The sequence below is a fragment of the Triplophysa dalaica genome, chromosome 2 (genome assembly GCF_015846415.1).
Source record: "Triplophysa dalaica isolate WHDGS20190420 chromosome 2, ASM1584641v1, whole genome shotgun sequence".
NCBI classification, from domain to species: domain Eukaryota; kingdom Metazoa; phylum Chordata; class Actinopteri; order Cypriniformes; family Nemacheilidae; genus Triplophysa; species Triplophysa dalaica.
In genome coordinates, this window is record NC_079543.1 from 3,078,744 (window position 1) to 3,098,687 (window position 19,944).

The following is a 19,944-nucleotide window of genomic DNA, read 5'->3' on the forward strand; positions in this document are numbered from 1 at the left end:
GTTTTCGTGTGTTTTTGAGACCTTGTTGTGTGCAAACGGTGGGGGAGCGACGGCTCAATTGTGCGCCGCAACTGTCTGCGTGCCCTGTTTCACTTGAGCGTCTCGGCACAAAAGGTGCGGACTCGCGCTCGGCAGCGCCCGCCTGCGTGCGTGCGTGCGAGCTAGGCGCCGTCGCTTCTCTTGTTCATCTGCTCTAATAGACACTCAATGCAACGCACACAAGCGCGCTCGTCGAGATGCGTGACTGAAACACGGATGTCAGCGTGGCGAAGTGGAATTTGCGGGGAGGGACGACGATTATTGTGCCTTTAAAGTTGTACTGGATATTTTTCACTAGGCGGTGTCTGTTAAGTTAGACGCGCACGGAAAAGGCAAAAGGGAGGAGGATACCCGGGGCTCGGGTCTGTTTTCTCACTGTAGAGAGTGAGTATCTATCTCCGTGCGGTACTTCGGTCATACGAGGTAAAAGCGGTTGCGATGGCGGAAATTCGCTGCACGACGAGCCGAAGCGGAGCGCAACCTGCGCATGCAGTTTTAAGCCTCTTAGTTCCGTTCCATCCAGTCAGTTTAATGCACGTCCGTCGTGTTTCGTGTCATCATTTGCGCTGTTATCCGCTCTTCGTTGATCTGATCTCTCGAGCGCTGTCCCACACGCAGTCACTACCGCCAAACTGATTACGAACCAACTGAGTTACTTGGTGCATTGCCAAAGGGTTGTTATCTAATGAAGATTTTTGGCAAGAAATCTACAGCGGACATTTGGCCAGTTTGAGATTTGTTGTTGGGGTGTAAACCGCAATTCGTGTCATTGCATGTTGCCTCGTCACGGATAAGAATCAGGGTCGGTCGGTTTGGGAGGCGCGCGCATCCTGCTACGGGGGCGTCGGCAATCAGTACTTGGTCTCTTTATTTTCCCTGAAGTCGCTTAATGTGATGTTGTTTAACCTCTGTCACACCGAGGTACTTTAAACCAACACATTAGTCAGTAAGGCATTACTAAAGTGGCCTTTCTTTTTAAAGTCCCTTAAGAGCATTTTTAAATGGATTGCCAAGTGTGTCCGTTCCTGCATTGCAGGAAGAGTTGAAGGATGAAGAACCAATGGAGACCGAGGGTGAAGAGGATGGAAAAGCGGGAAGTTTAGAAAGCAAAGATGAGGACATCACCGACGGGGGTCCGACAGGTGTTAAGCCAATCTCACCTGACAGGGAGGTTGTGACCGATAATGCCACCGTCTCAACAATGTCATCTGAGGGGAAATCCCAGCCATCTTCATTTGTTGAGTCGTCGAACCAGTGCTCCCAACAGGAAGTAGACGTGGGTGGAACTGAAGGTACTTGCGGTTTCTCTTTTTATGTTTTTACGACAGCTGCAGCCTTGGTTTAGTACAGCAAAATCTGAAGATTAATAGAGCAAAATAGATAGTTATTCAAAACTAAAAGTCTTTGAAAGTTTGTGGTTGCTTTTCGACAGGATTTTTGAGAAAATGATTACTGCAATCCTAAAGTATGAGTAGAAAAAAAGTGCTGTTGCTATAGTAGCACCACTCGCACAATTGTGGTAAATAACATCAGGTCACAGACACAGCGGTTACCGCAGTGCACAATAACAAATTCCATAACCAGTCAAATCTAACAAAATGATCCATCCACTTATAAATTGTTTTCAGTTGACTGTACTAATGTCACAGTATATTTCCCCTATAATCATAAAAAATAAGAAAATGTGGTACAAATTTGTACTGTTAGACACAAATATAATGTCTGATGGATACGGTTTTTATAATTTTGGTCTCATTCAAGTGTTGACCTACTGCCAACCTTACCAAAGAGTCCCCCCTCAAAATGACATGCAGAATATATTTTCGTTCACGGCTTGGCTTTTTAAATTCAGACGATACCTGATTCACGGGAAAGCCTTTTTTTGTATTCTGGAGCAGAACTTTAAAATACTAGACATACCCGAGCAAGTCTTTAATGCCTTGAATAGAAACAGAGGACAAAATTATCATTACGAAGACTTTTTATGAGTGGATTATCTAGACGTTTCATTACAACCATTTTTATGACATGTTATGATCAAAGGAATACTCTGTATAAACAGTCGTAAAACCATTCACTATACCGATTATTACATAGCAAACATCTCATTTAAGTGTAAATGAGTTCATTCTCAATCTGAAGAAGGTATTACGCTTTGTGTATGACGTTACGTACATGTCCCGAAAACGAAAAATGCAATCTGATTATTCAGACTGTCGCACCGAAATCCAGTTTTAATTCCATTTCGAACAACACATGGAGGATGGTTTGTAAAAACCAGACGTTTGGCAATCTGAACAAAGCCTAAGTGCTTTGAAATTGACTTCAGCCAGGTGGCATTATTGCAAAAGACATTTCATATTTCTTGTCTGACTTTTCTAAAAAAAAAAAAAAAATGTGGCAGAAATTAGTTAAGAAAATATCTTGCATCTTAAAGTGCACTTGTTAAAATACAGACAAACCACATGTGTGAGTAGATCTAAAGTAAAGTAAATATGTGTGTATGAACACAGAAATGTCCAGTAGATGTCTATCTTACAGAGATATGATTGAGTCAGTTTGAAATATCATAACCAGAAATAATCATATAAAATCTCTTTATTTCAGAGCATACAGTTTCGGCTGAGCATGAGGATGCTTGTATTGAGAGCAGTACAGCTTCACCTGATCAACTACATCCTAACACAGAGGTAACATCAGGCACTACTCATTTAAAATATATATTTTTTGATGCTAATGAACTTTATTCTCTCTCTATTATTCTCTCTCTCTATGGCAGAAAAAACAGTGTACATTATTCATAGTACTATATAAACTTTTTTTTATGTATAGTACAATATGTCACTAATGACAGAGTGTCCAACACAAATTTGTAAAAAATCGTAATTTTTGTAATGTCGATGTTTCTGTAACTGTCTTTACATTTTTTTCAGGATCAGGTAATTGTGATGTCAGAGAGTGTAACGGCTCCATCATCAATACCTATAAGAAACTGTAAGTGTGTGTTTGTATTCTACTGTGTGTCTATATTGTGAGTGTGTATGTAACTGCATTGTTTTTGTTTTAAATGGGATTTATGAAGCATCTATTATTAGCTTGTGTGTGTTTAATTTAATGTAGTTGTGTTTGGTTGTATTTGATGCTATTTTGTGGACTGTTTATTTTGTTTGTATGTTTATGCTGAGCATTTGTTGTGTGGATGTTTTTATTTCCCTTGGTGTTATGGTTTGTGTGATTGTGTTTCCATATAGTTGTGTATTTGCGTGGGTGTGCTTTCGTATAATTTTGTGATACCTGCTTATGTAGTTGTGTGTGTTGTTGTTTTCATAAAGTTGTGCGTGTTTGTTCACATACAGTTGTGTGGGGTTGTTTTCATGGAGTTTTGTTTGAGTTTGTTTTCATTAGTTGTTTGGGTTGGGTGCTTGTGTGTTCATATAGTTGTGTATGTCGGGTGGTTTTGTGTTCGTATAGTTGTGAGTATGTTGTGTTTTCATGTCGTTCTGAGTGTTGGGTGATTTTGTGTTTATATAGTTGTGATGTTTAAGTGTCCGTATGGTTGTGTATGTTGGGTAGTTGGTTGTTCATATAGCTGTGTATGATGGGTGGTTTTGTGTTCAAATAGTTGGGTATGTTGGATGGTTGTGTGTTTATATATATATGTAGGCTATGTTATGTGGTCTGTTTTCATATAGTTCTGTATGTTCTGCAGTTTTGTTTACATATCGATTGAACTACATTTCATGTAGTTGTGTGATTTTGTTTCATATAGCTATGTTATGTGATCATATAGTTGTTATTTAAATGTGTTTTATAGTTGTTATGTTGTGTGGTTTTATAGTTGTCTATGTTTTGTTATGTGTTATGTTCTCATATAGTCGCGTGTTTTGTTGTGTTATGCTCAGGTTCAGGAATTAAGCTGGAAGTGGGAGTTTCATCATGTCTGCTGACTCCTTCTGCCTCCCCAGGAGCAGCTGAAGAACGAGGGATGAATGAAGGAATGTGAGTACAATATAAACGGCACAGGAGAGAGAGAGAGAGAAAGGGCTTTGTTTGAAAAAAAAGAGTCTATGTGAAAAACCAAATGACCTTCCAACAGAATCAACAGAAATGAATCACAGTTAAAGAAATGAGACACCAGTCAAAGGATTGTTAAAAACGAGAAGAGACGATAAAGTCTGGTCTTGAGTCATGATGTTGACTTTTTCCCTGTGCTTTATCAACACAAAGTTTACGATGAAATGTGACATAATAAGAAAAATACTTTTAGACATCGAGTCTTCTCCCTGGAAACAGAGCTGGTTGTCTTCATTTCTGTGTTTTGTGCTGTGTCAGAGGCGGCTTTGTGAAGCTAGAGACAAGTGGCGTGAATCCGATTGATTGGACGGTAGCAGATGTGGCCAGCTACTTCCATGCAGCTGGATTCCCCGAGCAAGCCCTTGCCTTCAGGACACAGGTACAAAATTCAAACACTTGAACGGTTACTTTACTGGACTTTGGAAAGAAATTTTACTTTGTATTTATTATCCATCACTCTTAAAAAAAAGGTTCCATTAAGATCCTTTAACATCCAAAGAACCTTTCTGTTTCACAAAAGGTTCTTTGTGGTGAATAAAGGTTCTTTAGATTATATAAAAGGTAAGAAAGAGACGGTTCTTTTTTTTTTTTGACAGGAAATTGATGGAAAATCCCTTCTCCTCATGCAGAGGAACGATGTGCTAACAGGCCTGTCGATCAGGCTCGGTCCTGCCCTAAAGATCTATGAACGTCATGTCAAAGTTCTTCAGAGGAACCACTTCCAGGACGACGAAGCTTTCTGCTGATACACACACACATCAGCTATTGACAAATGAATGAAATTATTCAAACAATATTTACTCAGATTCCAGACGTGTATATAGTGATGCGATGCGGATTTTTCTCCACCTGAATAGTAAAAACATTCCGAAATTTGTGTTCCTCTCACACAGTCACATGCACACATTTTTATAATATGTACACCTGAAACTGTGGACATAGTATGAGACATTTTTTTTGAATGATTCCCGGTTTTGTGCTGCTTTGATATGCTGCTCGGGACACTGAAGTTAATTTCATCAACTGGATTTTATCTTAGTTCGGGTAGAGGACAGTACTGTCTGTTTTAAATATTTCAACAAAATCAAAATTCTGGACATTTATTGTTTTGTTTCATTTCCTCCAATGATGAACAAGCTGGACGTCGGGTTACATTTGGGGAGGACAATGGTGACTGGATTATTATTCCCTAGCTTCATTGTGAACTTTCTGAACCAGCTGAGGGACAACCTGTTACTCCAATCTTTCCTGTACCTCAGATGCGGACCGGATAATTTCCACTTCAGATTCGAGAAGAACTTGATTTATAAACATTCAATGCATCCAGTGTTTTTTTTGTCTTCCACAGTTTGCAAACAAATCAACGAAGACTGTACATCAATGCAGATCTTTTGCACACAGTGGTCCTGTCTCACAGAGGACATCCCTTTAAAGTCCGCAGGTCACCTTTAATCTCGGATTTGCCATCCGTATCATTCTGGAATGCCACAATTGATGGCTGTGTTACATTTGTAAATATTCATTTTTGAGGTGAAGTCCCAAGTTGAAGAAATGATCGAATTCCTTCACCAGCAGAATGTATCCGAATGTCTACAGGCGACCCTAAAGCTTTGCAGCTTTGAAACGTTAAAACTGATCAAAAACATCAAACTATCGCTTTTGTTGTATTGTTGGACCTGAGGACAGAGCTTGTATAAAACAATTAAGTAAGTATGGACGTTTCCATTTCAAACATGATGCGAAATTCTTTAGTGGGAGATGTGGATGCGTACAAACTTCTTTCAAACAGAAGACATTGAATTGTAAACTTTAGCTCCATTGTCCTGTATCTTAAAAAATTAAGTTGGATGGATCGATCGGACTGATAAAAGAGACTGTTACTATTTACCGAGTGATTTTGTTATAGTTCTGTTTAAATCGTGAAGGATCTCTGGATGGGTTTATATTGCACTGTGAAACGGGTCAATCGGATATTGAATTATAGAAACATTTGGTTTTGCTGACAATTGTACCAACTTGAAATCCTATTTGTCTACAACTATTTATTTTTGGTTTGTTTTTTTATTGTGTGTTCTTTTTGTATTGTATTTCCTTGACTCGAATGTGCAAAGGTACTTTGATTTACATAATTATGTAGACTTTACACAATGTAATTCTAAGTCCTAAGTCAAACATTCTCAACACATTTCACGCTGAACTCAAAAACCTTCTGTAAAATGTCACCAAAACAGTGTTTATTGTAGAAATGTCTTACAAGTCTCTCGTTTTCATGTTTACCCCAGTTAAAAGGCAAACTTAAAAATATTCCCAATATACCCTAGTTGTGGTTTTATTCCGAGTTAAGCATGACCGTGAGAAAAAAGTGGATAAACATAGAGAACTGACTTAAAACTCACCCACCCTTTGAGATAATAGCCAAAACGCAGAACACAAAAGAAGTTACATTGGAGAAGGTTATTTACTGGCCCCCATTTCCTTGCGTTTGTTTTGTGTCCACACAATAGAAGTGCATGGGGGCCAGTTACCGACTTTCTACATAATAACTTCTTTTGTGTTCTGCAGAAGAAAGGAAGTAACAGCGGTTTGAAATGACAAGAGGGTGAGTAAATGATGACAGAACTTTCATTTTTAGGTGAACTATACCTGCACAATAAGCCTTACTTAAAAGGAGAGGATAACCCCCTGGTCTACCAACAGAGGGCAGCATAGACACCAAAACATTGAGTCTGGGATCCATTTGTTAATGCCATTGAGCTGATATAATTACAAGTCAACATTAGTTCAGAATCCGTTGTGAGGTTCAAAATCACAAAAAAACTTAATAATGCATTAATAATGTGCAAGTTATTAAACAATCCGATTTTTCCAGTTTCCCCTTTTCTGCATTCACACTGCAAGTTTTATTTTGAAAGAACGTCTGATCTTTCGAACTGAACCGCAATTGTTTCTCTGTGTCAAGTTTACCTGTTTTTTAATGAAAAGACATCTTCTCGATGAAGTGCATTAAAAGAACATGTCAACCCTATGCATAATATTGCATGCGTGTGTTTGTTATAATGAAAGTAAGGAATGTCTGGAATGAGTTGGGTGGGAAAGAGACGGAAAGACGATGACCTAGAGAACAAACAGGTTCAGTTTATAACAGAAGCACAACAAATAAAATGCAGACTTTGCTAGAAGTACGTCTGCACACATGCATGTCACACTGAATATTGAGTTAACATGTGGTGGGATGGGTTTTAGAGACCGAGTGTGTAGCAGAGTACGACACACAAACACAGTTATTTAGGCATGGAGCCTGTTGTCACACTGCGTATCGCACTGCACTGAACGATTACAAACTCCAACAGGACAACAAGACTCGCCATGCCTGCTAAAGGAGCCTCTGGAGAGTGAGTATAACCAGCTTTTCAACTATAAACAGGAATTTAAAGTGTGTGTTTCTTCAGATGACATTTGTAAGTTTTATGAAAATGATTAAATATTTGTTGTTAAACAGACCAAAATGTGGTCATTTTGATATGAATTCATCAGGTAATGTTGACATGAACATGTTTTTTAACCTCAATAGATTTAACATTAATAACATTAAAGATACATATGTTTGTGTATTTGTTTTTCTGGCAGTTTGAACTTTGCAGACATAGCTTTGCTCTAAAAACAGATCAGTGTCACATGAAGAAACAGGAGACTAGACATCAATGTGTGTTTATGTGGACTTGGTTTTTATATGTTGGTGGGGACCTAAACCGGAATAAACACCAGGTCATGGGGACCCGTGTCACAGTTGGGACCCAAATTGAGGTCCCCACAGCCACAAAAGTGTATAAATTGTACAGAATAATAATATTTGAAAATCTAAAAATGTGAAAAGTTTTCTACAATATTCAGGTTTATGGGATAGATTATACATCTAGTACAGTATACAAATCATTACATCCTATAGACTGTCCCCACGGAGATAATAAAACATACATGTGACTGTGTGTGTCAGCTTGTTCTTTTCTAAAATGATAGATTTAAATTAGTTTCAAATGTAAAGATTGTTTAGGCAGCTACTATTATTCCTATGTTGTTGTCCAGTTTTGATGTAATATTGTGCACTCTGTGAGTTGTTTACATGCGATATTCTCCAATAAATTTGGTGTAGGCAAACTTAACTATGTTAACTTAAACTTAACTACTTAAACTTTTATATGTGCTGAAGAATTAGATAATGCACTAATTTGTCGGTTTTGAACAGTCCAAAGTCTGAGGATTTCTCCACTGCCATTCTGAAACAGAAGATTCGACCGAATCGACTCGTAGTGGATGAAGCTACCAATGAGGACAACAGCATTGTGTGCCTTTCCCAGGTCTGTATGTAGGTGTGTCTTCGGTAGTTAAGAAAGCAAACGTAAAATGTGCACGTGTGAGTCTGTGACTGTGTGTTAAAGGCTAAAATGGAGGAGCTGAAGTTATTTCGAGGAGATACGGTGGTGTTACGTGGTCGGAAGCGAAGGCAGACGGTCTGCATCGTTCTCACAGACGACACGTGCAGCAACGAACGGGTGCGCATGAACCGGGTCACCCGAAATAATCTGCGTGTGCGCCTTGGTGATGTCATCAGGTGCGCATCGATGTCATAAATTTAATGTTTTCTTATTTCCCCGGTCTTAAAAATGCTGTGAGCTGTTTTGAAACTTTTCCAGATGTAGACACTTATGTAATAAAGCAAATGTTAAAAGTGAATTGAGGGATGGTATCAATACCCGTCTGTTACAGTATGTGCATTTGTGTGTGTATAACTGTATATAGTATCCACGCCTGTCCAGATGTGAAATACGGGAAGCGCATCCATGTTCTTCCCATTGATGACACCATTGAAGGGCTGACTGGCAACCTGTTTGAGGTTTTCCTAAAGCCTTATTTCCTGGAGGCCTACCGACCTGTTCACAAAGGTACAAATGCTAAGTTTATGTGGTCAGAGTATCATCTAACATTTACATGTATTAATTTAGCGGACACTTTTATCTGAAGTGAAATACAAATGAGAGAGCATTTATGGTCAACAAAGAAAACATTTGTGTCTTGTGTTCGGTATGGCATTGGCTGTGGCTTTAGGAAATGGGATGTGGTCTCTGTTGGGATTTAGGTTGTGATTTTTTTGGGACAGCTGGGGTAAGGATAAGGATTATATTTAGTTAAAGATTAGTCTAAAAAAATGAGTGTTAATGATTGGGATTTGGGAAAGTAAATAAAACCGATATGTCATCTGCCATGGATTGAATTTTGGGCTGAATAATATTAAAGAGTTTTAATACTCTGTGAATTTTAAGGTCCTACTTTGATTTATAGAGTGTCCAACAACAAGTCTACGTATATCCAAGTTGTAAAACACTTTTATTTTCTAATAATAGGCAGTTAATATTACTTTACTTCTTGAGTGACTCACAAATGATTAGTTTGGCTATTCATCGGTCTAATCCCCTCCTTTCTGTCAGCCTACTCTGATCTGAATAGTCAGATGGTCTAGTCTGCTGTGATTGGTCTACCGCGTAAAACATCCCAGTGTCGCAAATCAAACGTAGGCAGGCATTACCTCGAGTGATGCAAATCTGACACGGAACTGAAATTCGTCGACTCGTTCGCATGATTCAGAGTCAACTCCTTTTTATTTATTATTTGTTCACTTTCGGCTTTACAACTTGGTAGACTGCTTACATTCACACACTGCATATAATGTAATTTTAAGGAGATTGTAATAGTTACTCTATAATACATGAAAACGTGAATGAAATCAAATGCATGCTCTCTCTTCTCCAGGTGATATATTTTTGGTAAGAGGGGGTATGAGAGCAGTAGAGTTTAAGGTGGTAGAAACAGACCCCACCCCTCATTGCATCGTTGCTCCAGATACCATTACCCACTGTGAGGGAGAGCCAATCAAACGAGAGGTGTGTCAGCTCTGCTACTTCTATGAATGCATTTGATGATGTCCCTTGGTATGCTGATGATGTCATGTGTTAATTATGTCAGGATGAGGAGGAGAGTCTGAATGACATTGGCTATGATGACATCGGGGGCTGTCGTAAACAGCTGGCTCAGATTAAAGAGATGGTGGAGCTGCCTCTCAGGCACCCCGGCCTGTTCAAAGCCATTGGAGTCAAGGCAAGAATCGCTACAAACATGTATATTCATAAGCGAAAACACACTTGCGTGTGTATTTACACACCCAATCTGTCCATCTGCAGCCCCCGAGGGGAATTCTGCTGTACGGTCCGCCCGGCACAGGCAAGACTCTGGTGGCTCGTGCCGTTGCTAATGAGACGGGAGCTTTCTTCTTCCTCATCAATGGTACTTTAAAGCTTAAATCTAAAACTGTTGTTACCGACTGTTAGAAAAACAGTTGTCTGTAAGCACAAATAAACTCTTTATCAATGCTTATAATACTACTGCAAAATGGCATTTTCTGTATGTTTATTTACAAAGTGTTTTTTGGAAGGGTTATCATATTGTATGTAGCATATCACGGATGCCGACACACACAAAACTGAAAAGGTTTTTAGAGGTATTCTTTGTGTTTCAAGCACTCTGGACTATGTATTTTATGCCCCTTTATACCGCAGGGCCTGAAATCATGAGTAAGCTGGCAGGAGAGTCCGAGAGCAACCTGCGAAAAGCTTTCGAGGAGGCCGAAAAAAATGCCCCTGCGATCATCTTCATTGATGAGCTGGATGCAATCGCTCCAAAACGAGAGAAGGTAAGCAAAGAAAACGTGATTTTCCCTTTTGTCTAATGCTACAGAAAAGAATGTGCCACTGGTTTGACGTCATGTCCTTAGACTCACGGGGAGGTTGAACGAAGGATCGTGTCTCAGCTGCTCACTCTGATGGATGGCCTGAAGCAACGTGTTCATGTTCTCGTCATGGCGGCAACAAACAGACCCAACAGTGTGGACACCGCGCTTCGCCGTTTTGGTGCGGACACAGTACAAAAATGCACAAAAGACACTTTAAACCTGTATGCACACAGTCTTAAAAATAAAGGTACTTCATGATGCCATAAAAGAGTCTTTTTTTGGCTAAATGGGTCCGTATAGAACCTTTAACATCCCAAGAACCTCTCGTCTCAAGTTTTCCTTGTGGCAAAGAAAACGTTCTTTAGATTATGAAAAAGTAAGAAAGAGACGGTTATTTAAAGAACCTTTGACTGAATGGTTCTTTGTGGAACCAAAAGTGGTTCTTCTATGGCATCGAACCGTTAAAGCACCTTGATTTTTAAGAGTGCAAGAGTCATTGATAAAATTAGGATTGTATGCTCGTTGTAAAAGTAAGATGTTGTGGTGGCTCCTCTACGCAGGTCGGTTTGACCGTGAGATTGACATTGGCATCCCTGAATCCACGGGCAGGCTTGAGATTTTACAGATTCACACCAAAAACATGAAACTGTCGGACGATGTGGATCTGGAACAGGTAAGGGCAATGAAAGGTCTAGTGTGAAATCTCAGATCTTTTATACATTTTTGTCTCTCTCTTATTTTTTTTGTGTTGGACAGATCTCCACTGAAACACATGGTCATGTGGGAGCAGATTTGGCGGCTCTGTGTTCAGAGGCAGCACTTCAGGCCATCCGTAAAAAGATGATGCTGATTGATCTGGAGGATGACACCATTGATGCAGATCTTCTGAACTCGCTTTCTGTCACCATGGATGACTTTAAGGTCAGTGTCAACCATCACAAACACAGACCTGCTTTCTGGGAGAAAACTATGGGATATAAAAATCCCTGTCTGTCTCTTTCAGTGGGCTCTGGGTCAGAGTAACCCATCGGCTCTTAGGGAGACCATAGTAGAGATTCCTCATGTAAACTGGGAGGACATTGGAGGACTAGATGAGGTGAAGAGAGAATTACAGGAACTTGTGCAGGTAAACCCGCATAAACACACACTCACACATATACACACATACAGACATGTGATGGTCACACATTCAGTCAATCTCTCTTTGCTAAGTATCCGGTAGTGCACCCTGAAAAATTCCTAAAGTTTGGAATGACTCCATCGAGAGGGGTTCTGTTCTACGGCCCACCAGGTTGTGGAAAAACCCTTCTTGCTAAAGCCATTGCCAACGAGTGCCAGGCTAACTTTGTGTCCATTAAAGGTACATGTGCGAGAGAGTGAAGTTAAAAAAAGGACAAGCTTGCAAGCGTATGTAATCTTTTCCATGTCTTGTGTAAATTGCAGGCCCAGAGCTGCTCACCATGTGGTTTGGTGAATCAGAAGCAAACGTCAGAGACGTGTTTGATAAGGTGAGCAGATAGGATCATTCTCATGATATAGCACTGCTTGCAGATATCAGCCATTCAGAAGATATTCTGTGAAGATTAAAACAATTTTTTAACACTCTTTCTTGTAAAACTATCATAATCAGATCCCATTCTCTACCATGTGTGTTGTTGTTGCGTTTATTATAGTTTTGTTAACAGTTGTATTGTCGTTTGGTTAATAATTTGAATTAGATAAAAAAAAATTGGACCACTTCGCAATATGTAAACACTGGTCCAGTATCACTTTCGGTTTCATTTTTATATATTTGTCTATTGACAATTATATTAAATGTCATAGATTAAAGATGGATTACAATCTTGCATATTTTGTCTCTTTTATCCATAATCTTGCAGACAGAAAAAAAGGAATGAAAGCAAGTAATAATTATAATAATTATTTTCATTTTATGATTTTATATTTAAATATTGTATAGTTAAATCTTTAAAATATTCATTTAACATTTGATTTTTTTAAATGCTCTGTTGGTTGTATTTTATTTCAAACGTTTGTGTCGTGTCAAAAAACTAAAACAGGAAATTCTTCAGGACTAGCGTTGGATCAGCGTTGTGTTACGTTTTCTGTACTATTGTATTATTTTTTTGTATTCACGTTAATTTTAGTTGAATTTTAATGACTTTTTAATGCTTTTTTCGTTTTATTTTATTTTAATTATTTTGCTGTATGAACATTTAGATAGCATTTATTAATTTAGCAGACGCTTTTATTCGAAGTGACTAAGTGAGCATTGAACATTTGTCTATGAGCTATAAACAATATAATAATTTATTATTATTTTTTAATTCAGTTTTAGTTTTAGTTTAGTTTATATTTTCAGTTAATCATTTTTGTGCACAAATTAAAGTTATTTCAGTTAATTGCTGAGGCAACATTTCTTCTTTTCATTTTCAAGTAACAATTTGCCTGATATTTGTTATGATTTCAATCAACAGAAATATTTTAAAAAGTTTAAGTAATCTACAATAACATTTGGTTGTTGTAACAGGCGCGGCAGGCTGCCCCATGCATTTTGTTTTTTGATGAACTGGACTCCATCGCTAAATCACGAGGGGGTGGTGCGGGTGATGCAGGGGGCGCGGCCGATAGGGTCATTAACCAGATTCTGACAGAAATGGACGGTATGACCGACAAGAAAAACGTCTTTATCATTGGTGCCACCAACAGGTGAAAAATGCTTCTATGAATGTGACCAGTGGCTAAAATTACTCTGGGATGTGAACACTGAGTCTAGGACATGTCTTGTATCTCTCCCTCAGGCCTGATATCATTGATCCTGCTATCCTGAGGCCTGGTCGCTTGGATCAGTTGATTTATATCCCTCTGCCTGACATCCCCTCCCGCTCTGCCATCCTAAGAGCCAACCTCCGCAAGTCACCTATCGCTAAGGTCATACACACATGTGGACATGCACACACCTCCACACTTATTAATCTTTACGTGTAGTGAATCTATAAGTGAATATAACTTAATAACTTTATTTTCACACACACTTACAAAAAAATGCACTTAAACATGTCATTTTGATATTTAAAGATGAAAGTTTTTTGAGTTTTATCATTCAAATGCCACCAAAATTGTACTCTTATATTGTATGTTATTAAGACCAATATAATACAGAGACAATCAACTATTGCACACACATGTGGAAACTCCCATGTGAACCTCCACGTACAAATCATCCCACTAAATGTGTTCATATGCATCTCAGGATGTAGACCTGGCATATCTGTCCCGGATAACAGAGGGCTTCTCAGGAGCAGACCTGACTGAGATCTGTCAAAGAGCCTGTAAGCTTGCCATAAGAGAAGCTATAGAAGCAGAGATCCGTGCTGAGAGACAGCGGCAGGAAAGGAAAGATACTGCAATGGTCAGTGACTCCATGCGTGTGTTAAAGCCACTGCTCTGTAGTGTTCAACTGTGTGTATAGGACACAAACAGATGAAGTGGTACAGTACCGGTTTCCTAAAGGGCGGCTGACTGTTCCATAACAAACAGCCTTTGGACTGGAAACCAACATTTTATTACACTATATTATTGTCATCAACTTATTTTTTTATAATGTAGTCACTCTAAACAAATCATGCATACTCGCACATTTCTCTCTTTCTCACTGTCAGGATGATGATTATGACCCAGTGCCTGAGATCAGGAAGGATCATTTCGAGGAAGCCATGAGATTTGCTCGGCGGTCGGTCAGTGACAACGACATACGCAAGTATGAGATGTTCGCTCAAACCTTGCAGCAGAGTCGGGGATTTGGCAACTTCAGGTACGCAAACATGGTGCACAGACAGACACATCCTCATTTACCTCATTCCGTGACGTAAAGCCTTTTTCTGATTCTTTTCTTGACCCATCCACAGGTTTCCAACAGCACCTCAGTCAGGTGGAGGTCAAGGGTCGGGTGGTGGTCAAGGGTCAGGCCAAGGCTCCGAGGGTCATTTTAGGGAAGGAGATGATGATCTCTATCAGTAACAAAGGTCTTTTACCAGCCCCAGACCTGTAATGTGTGAGACAATACATTTATTAACTTCTGGAATCTGAACATTTGGATTATTTACAGGGATATTTCACATGGACAATTGTGACAGAAATATATCGTTTGATACCCATTATTCACACTTAGCTGGTGGTTTTATGTGATGTGTAGATGGTGTTGATGTGTGAAAGAAACTAATACAAATATTTTAATAAAGTTTTCATGACTATACTGAGAGAAGTGTTTTAACTTTCTATCTACATAAATCAAAACAATTTTCTTTGTCATTCATAAATTTCACTGTGACATAAGATAATATATTTAACATAATTTTGCAAATATAACTAGGTTAAGTTTACAAACATTAGCTGTCAATATTCTTACCACGAACTGGTCGCGTCACTCGGTGATATTTAATACCAACATCAAAATGAACTGTTCAAAATAACATGAGGTGAATTATTTATCGCAAAAAGTGTATTTATTACTATTTATTAATCGTTTAACATGTTAACGTCAGTCAGTTGACCGTTGGTTTTTCCCTTCGATATGAAAAAGTGCGAGCGCGCATTTCTGAAGGAATCGCTAAACACACATTAGTTTCCATAAATGAACATATCGTTAAATTGATAATAACATTAAAATTGTAATAATCGTGTAGGGAATGTACTGTATGTACAACTTAAACAAATCATTATATTTTGCGCACCTGGGACTCTCTGAGGCAGAACTGAATCGTCAGTGCCGATGACGTTCAGGAGTGTGTTACTCGTCGTACGTGTTTACTTCCTGCGCAGACCGGAAGCCTCACAGGGAGCCGTCTGGAGGTGACCGAATGGCAATGATAAGAATTTAGTTGCTCAGTAAACGTGAGAGTTAAATTGTTTTTGCATTCGGTTGTGATTCACTGCAGTCAGAATGGGGTCTCATCTTGTGCGAAGTTATATCACGGAAACCGACACGACTCCAGACCCCCAGCAGCCGTCGGCTTATGACCCACAGCTGGGCTTCGCGGAGCGGAAGGAGAGAGGTGAAATTACCCCGCTTAACTTACCAGCGCATTATACATTTTATCGACCTTTCAGATGTCACAAACCAATGTTTAGTTTAAGTGAACCGTGATCCATCTCGTTCTTCTTGGAGCTCACTTGAATCAAATAATATTGTGATATATGTTGATGACAGGTTGGTTTTAAGATAGAAACAGAGCTTTATTGTTATCAGATACACTATGGTACTTAAATTATGTAGTGCAGTTACATCAACAGGGCACACACACCCATATAAAATATATATTTAGTATTTGTTAGCATAATTTTAGTATACTCTAGTATGTTATAGGGATGAAACAATATTAAAGCTCACTGCACGGTTATACCGCGATATAAAGTAGACTGCATGAAACATTAAATGTATTGCTATATTTTTATGAGATATGATGACTTGAAAACGAGCCATAAGCACCCTCTTTTCTTTATCCTCTAATACTAACTGTTGCTTAGAGGTTTAGGTTATAGTAGACCTATGAGATGGGTCAAATTACCTAAAAATCCCTTTAAACTATAAAATAATTGGACCTGATGGACCTTGCCAAAGGTAACTTCTATTATTTTTTCTAAAAATTCTTTATGTAAGGACTGGAAGACCTATCATTTCATTACAGTCTTGTGTCCACGATAATATTTAGACAATTTTGCTATTGCGATAACACTATCGGTAATGTTGTTAGATCCATAGTATGTTATAGTAAGTAGTACACTTGTGCACTTGGTAATGAAATACTACAGTATCGTATAGTACGATCAGGTTATAATATTAAACTGTAAACGTATAATCTAGTACTGTATTTTTGTACTAATATACTAAAGCAATAAGCCCCAAGAAGCAGTGGGTTACAGTGCATTTGCGGGACTTATTGCTTTTATAAAACGGTTATTCAATATGCGTAGCAAGTTTTCATAAAAAAATGTAAATTAAATTATATTTAGGCTATATGATGCCGTCAGCTGTTACAAATCGGGGTATTTTATAATGGCTTAGAACTCGGCTCAGCCAATCAGAATCAAGGATACATTTGAATACTTTTGTCATTTTTTGGTTTATGGAGGCTTATGCATACACCTGTGTAAATGTTTGTTTGATTTCGTATTGTATTAGTCTTAGTATTATTAAGAATAAGTATGACTTGTGCAAATATGAAAGTCTTAAAATGATGATATATGAATATTGGACCAAGTCAAAATGTCAACAATAAGGATATAAATAGGTTATGGAAGGACAAAGCCCAGTCATCATGAGATCACTAGAGCTGTTCGATTCCAAATTTTTTGGAGTCGATTCCTGTTCCAATTCCTGGTTTGGGAATTGATTACGAGAATCCATTCCTAGCTGATGTTTTCGATTCCTGTTCAATTTCTGTTTTACTACAGATTTTTATTTATTATTTAAAAAATGTACACATTTTTGATACAATACAATTTTCTTACCTGTCACTTTTTACATGTATTAATTGTTTATTGTTTCTTTCACAAAAACCTTAACCAAATATTTCAATCTTGTCTAATAATATCATTAATAATCAAAATTACTAGCTGTTTTCAAAATTAAAACACAGGTCAAATTTATATTTTTAAAGTCTGAGTTAAGTGACATTGAAATATGTGTTCTATGTTTGTCACACAACAGAAGAGTGTGTTATTAACCTCCCAGCCAAATTTTAATGGAGAAAAACATTCAAGCAAATTAAACAAGTTATCAAAATCTTGGAAAAATAAGCAGGACTCTCTCCTTCTTTGTAATGTGTTTCAGCAATAAATTTCTAACATCTATAATGTTTTTAGAAACAATTCTCAGAATTCTCTTTACCCGGACTTTAAAGTTTCAGCAATGAACACAAAAATACTATGATAAGGAATATAGATAGACAGATCGATAATCAGAAGCGTATTAAAAATCTGTAAGAATACTGTGCATATTAATAATATTGTTAAATGCAAGTATGCAGACAAGTGTTGAAAAAGTTCTGACCAGTTTTAAACAGATGTCCAAGTAAATATGTTGAGAGACTGTGCTTTATATACATTATTCTCCTCATTTTATTCCACATCTATACTTCATCATATAATTTTCATTATATGATGTTATGTATTTCATTATTTTTCATTATAATTTTCATCATATTTTCATAATATAATGAAATTATACTTCATCATATAATTTCATTATATTTTTAAGACTTCATCCATAATTTTTTCTGAAGTATGCACTGTTTTTTTCACTGAATTAGTTGACCAATTACATCAGCTAAGGGGCGGGGCTTGTGCTTATGAAGGCTCTTAAAGAGGAGTCGATTCCTTTAACTGAATCGATTTCAACCTTTGGAATCAACTCTCGATTCTCAACGGCTTGGAATCGAGGAATCAATTCGAGTCCCAGGCCTACTGATCACTCTTTTTTGTCATCACACTCTCTGACTACTCGGTTTAAATACTTTGTGTGTCATGACACCACGTTCATTGGAGTTGTTTTGTGTTTAGTTATGGTGGCCTCGCAGGAGCAGATGAATCTGGCAATGTTGCCGGTGGAGCAGCGAGATTACTGCGCCCATAACCTTCTCAAGCTCATGAAGTGCAAGAGGGACAACTTTCCCAATTTCCTCGCCTGCAAGCACGAGAGACATGACTGGGACTACTGTCAACATCAGGAGTAAGCAATGGTCTTCTGTATCACTTTTACTCCGTGTTGGCACATAAACAATCACATGCAGTGTGATGCTGTTTGTTGTAGACGGGGTTACTGGCAGCATTGTTAGGCCTGCGGTGTATAAGATGTTTTGTTAATTCAGCAGTTTGTCGCTGTCTCTGACAATTAAGCTTGCATAGCTGAAAGCATGCACTTCCAAAGGCAATGTATTGTGCAGAGTCAGAAAGTGTAAATTTTGTGATGACTTGAATGATATTTTCTTGAGCTGGCTAAAACATGAACAAATCTGATGATGGCACAGACGGTTAAAGAGAAATGTATCGCTTCCTTACTACTACAGTCAGGCAAGAATGCATGTCGTGTGCGATTTCTTATGAGGTCATCTTACAATCATCCTTGTGTTTCTCTGCAGTTATGTGATGCGGATGAAAGAGTACGAGCGAGAGAGAAGACTCAACCTGAGGAAGAAGAGGATCGAGACAGAGGCACAGGCAGCATAAAGATTCAATCTTTCTTTTTCCTCATCACATCCTTCCCGGTTTTTCTGTGTATATAACTAGCTCTTAACAATAAAGAGTATCTCATGAGCCTTCAGAATGAACATGTGTGCATTTTTTTGTCAAATCTAACATATTTATATACAAAAACTCAAATCTGCATGTGTATCTAATGTGTAGGAATTTAAGAATTTAAACAAACCACGAGACAATTTCATTTTTTCTTGTTTAATATAAATTATTACTGATAGGTCAAGGAAATGTGAGACCAGTCTGATAACTGCAGTTTGTGTGGTTACCTGTAGTGTCACATGTTAAAAGGAAATACTACAGTGTTGAATACAGTCAGTGGTCTCGTCTTTGATTGGTTAGTTTCACACGAAGCAAAAAGCTGAATTTTTTTTACAGAAATCATATCCATCCCTAGTGGTTAATGCATATCAGTGCAATCATTACAGATAGATACAATCAGATACAGAACACAAAAAATAATAGGGCAAAGATCTAAATACATATTTGCCCCCTGAAGCCTCTTTAAACATTTAATGACTATTGGTGACTCTCAGGTATCCTAAAGGTCATATTGCAGTCCAAAATATTTTGAAAAACAAAAATTTAGCACTTGATATTTTTTGTAAAATAATTCATTGGTTCCATTTGTTTATCCACAATCTGTGTGTATTAAAGTGGTCCAAAATAGAGAACGACATGGGTTGTATTACAGCTATTTAACCCTTCATTTACTTTGCTTACTCGGGGAAAAATCACGGTATAATTTGCGACCCTTGACAATAAAACCAGTCTTAAGTAGCAAGTGAACGTTTTTA

At 38.0% G+C, this 19,944-nt stretch overlaps 3 protein-coding genes and 1 long non-coding RNA gene across 7 annotated transcripts in view; 3 read left to right on the top strand and 1 right to left on the bottom strand.

Annotated features, from left to right (window-relative positions):
• The window catches only part of samd1b (sterile alpha motif domain containing 1b), a 9,110-nt gene extending 2,131 nt beyond the window's left edge, over positions 1 to 6,979 (top strand). The window contains exons 2-7 of the mRNA XM_056738804.1: positions 1,076 to 1,331; positions 2,647 to 2,729; positions 2,973 to 3,033; positions 3,942 to 4,038; positions 4,372 to 4,492; positions 4,710 to 6,979. Coding sequence (XP_056594782.1) covers positions 1,076 to 1,331; positions 2,647 to 2,729; positions 2,973 to 3,033; positions 3,942 to 4,038; positions 4,372 to 4,492; positions 4,710 to 4,859 — 768 coding nt within the window. The 3' untranslated portion in view covers positions 4,860 to 6,979. The remainder of the gene's footprint in view (positions 1 to 1,075; positions 1,332 to 2,646; positions 2,730 to 2,972; positions 3,034 to 3,941; positions 4,039 to 4,371; positions 4,493 to 4,709) is intronic.
• The window catches only part of LOC130413550 (uncharacterized), a 24,523-nt gene extending 8,824 nt beyond the window's left edge, over positions 1 to 15,699 (bottom strand). For 2 of the 4 annotated variants that reach the window (XR_008905505.1, XR_008905508.1), the window contains exons 1-3: positions 15,628 to 15,699; positions 14,750 to 14,939; positions 1,200 to 1,395 (exon numbers count right to left, since the gene is read on the bottom strand). This is a non-coding gene — a long non-coding RNA (uncharacterized LOC130413550). The other 2 variants (XR_008905509.1, XR_008905506.1) reach the window with 2 other exon arrangements.
• Positions 7,359 to 15,149, top strand: zgc:136908 (Transitional endoplasmic reticulum ATPase). The gene is made up of 19 exons (XM_056738793.1): positions 7,359 to 7,505; positions 8,357 to 8,468; positions 8,550 to 8,722; positions 8,911 to 9,053; positions 9,919 to 10,049; positions 10,132 to 10,263; positions 10,347 to 10,449; positions 10,722 to 10,855; positions 10,937 to 11,072; positions 11,455 to 11,567; positions 11,651 to 11,815; positions 11,898 to 12,020; positions 12,107 to 12,254; positions 12,338 to 12,402; positions 13,425 to 13,603; positions 13,696 to 13,825; positions 14,148 to 14,306; positions 14,557 to 14,708; positions 14,803 to 15,149. Exons 1-19 carry the CDS (start codon positions 7,480 to 7,482, stop codon positions 14,912 to 14,914), a joined length of 2,436 nt encoding a protein of 811 aa, XP_056594771.1. The 5' UTR covers positions 7,359 to 7,479; the 3' UTR covers positions 14,915 to 15,149.
• ndufb7 (NADH:ubiquinone oxidoreductase subunit B7) lies at positions 15,698 to 19,221 on the top strand. Its single transcript, XM_056738826.1, has 3 exons — positions 15,698 to 15,948; positions 18,455 to 18,623; positions 19,033 to 19,221. Exons 1-3 carry the CDS (start codon positions 15,837 to 15,839, stop codon positions 19,118 to 19,120), a joined length of 369 nt encoding a protein of 122 aa, XP_056594804.1. The 5' UTR covers positions 15,698 to 15,836; the 3' UTR covers positions 19,121 to 19,221.
• Positions 19,222 to 19,944: the final 723 nt, after the last annotated feature.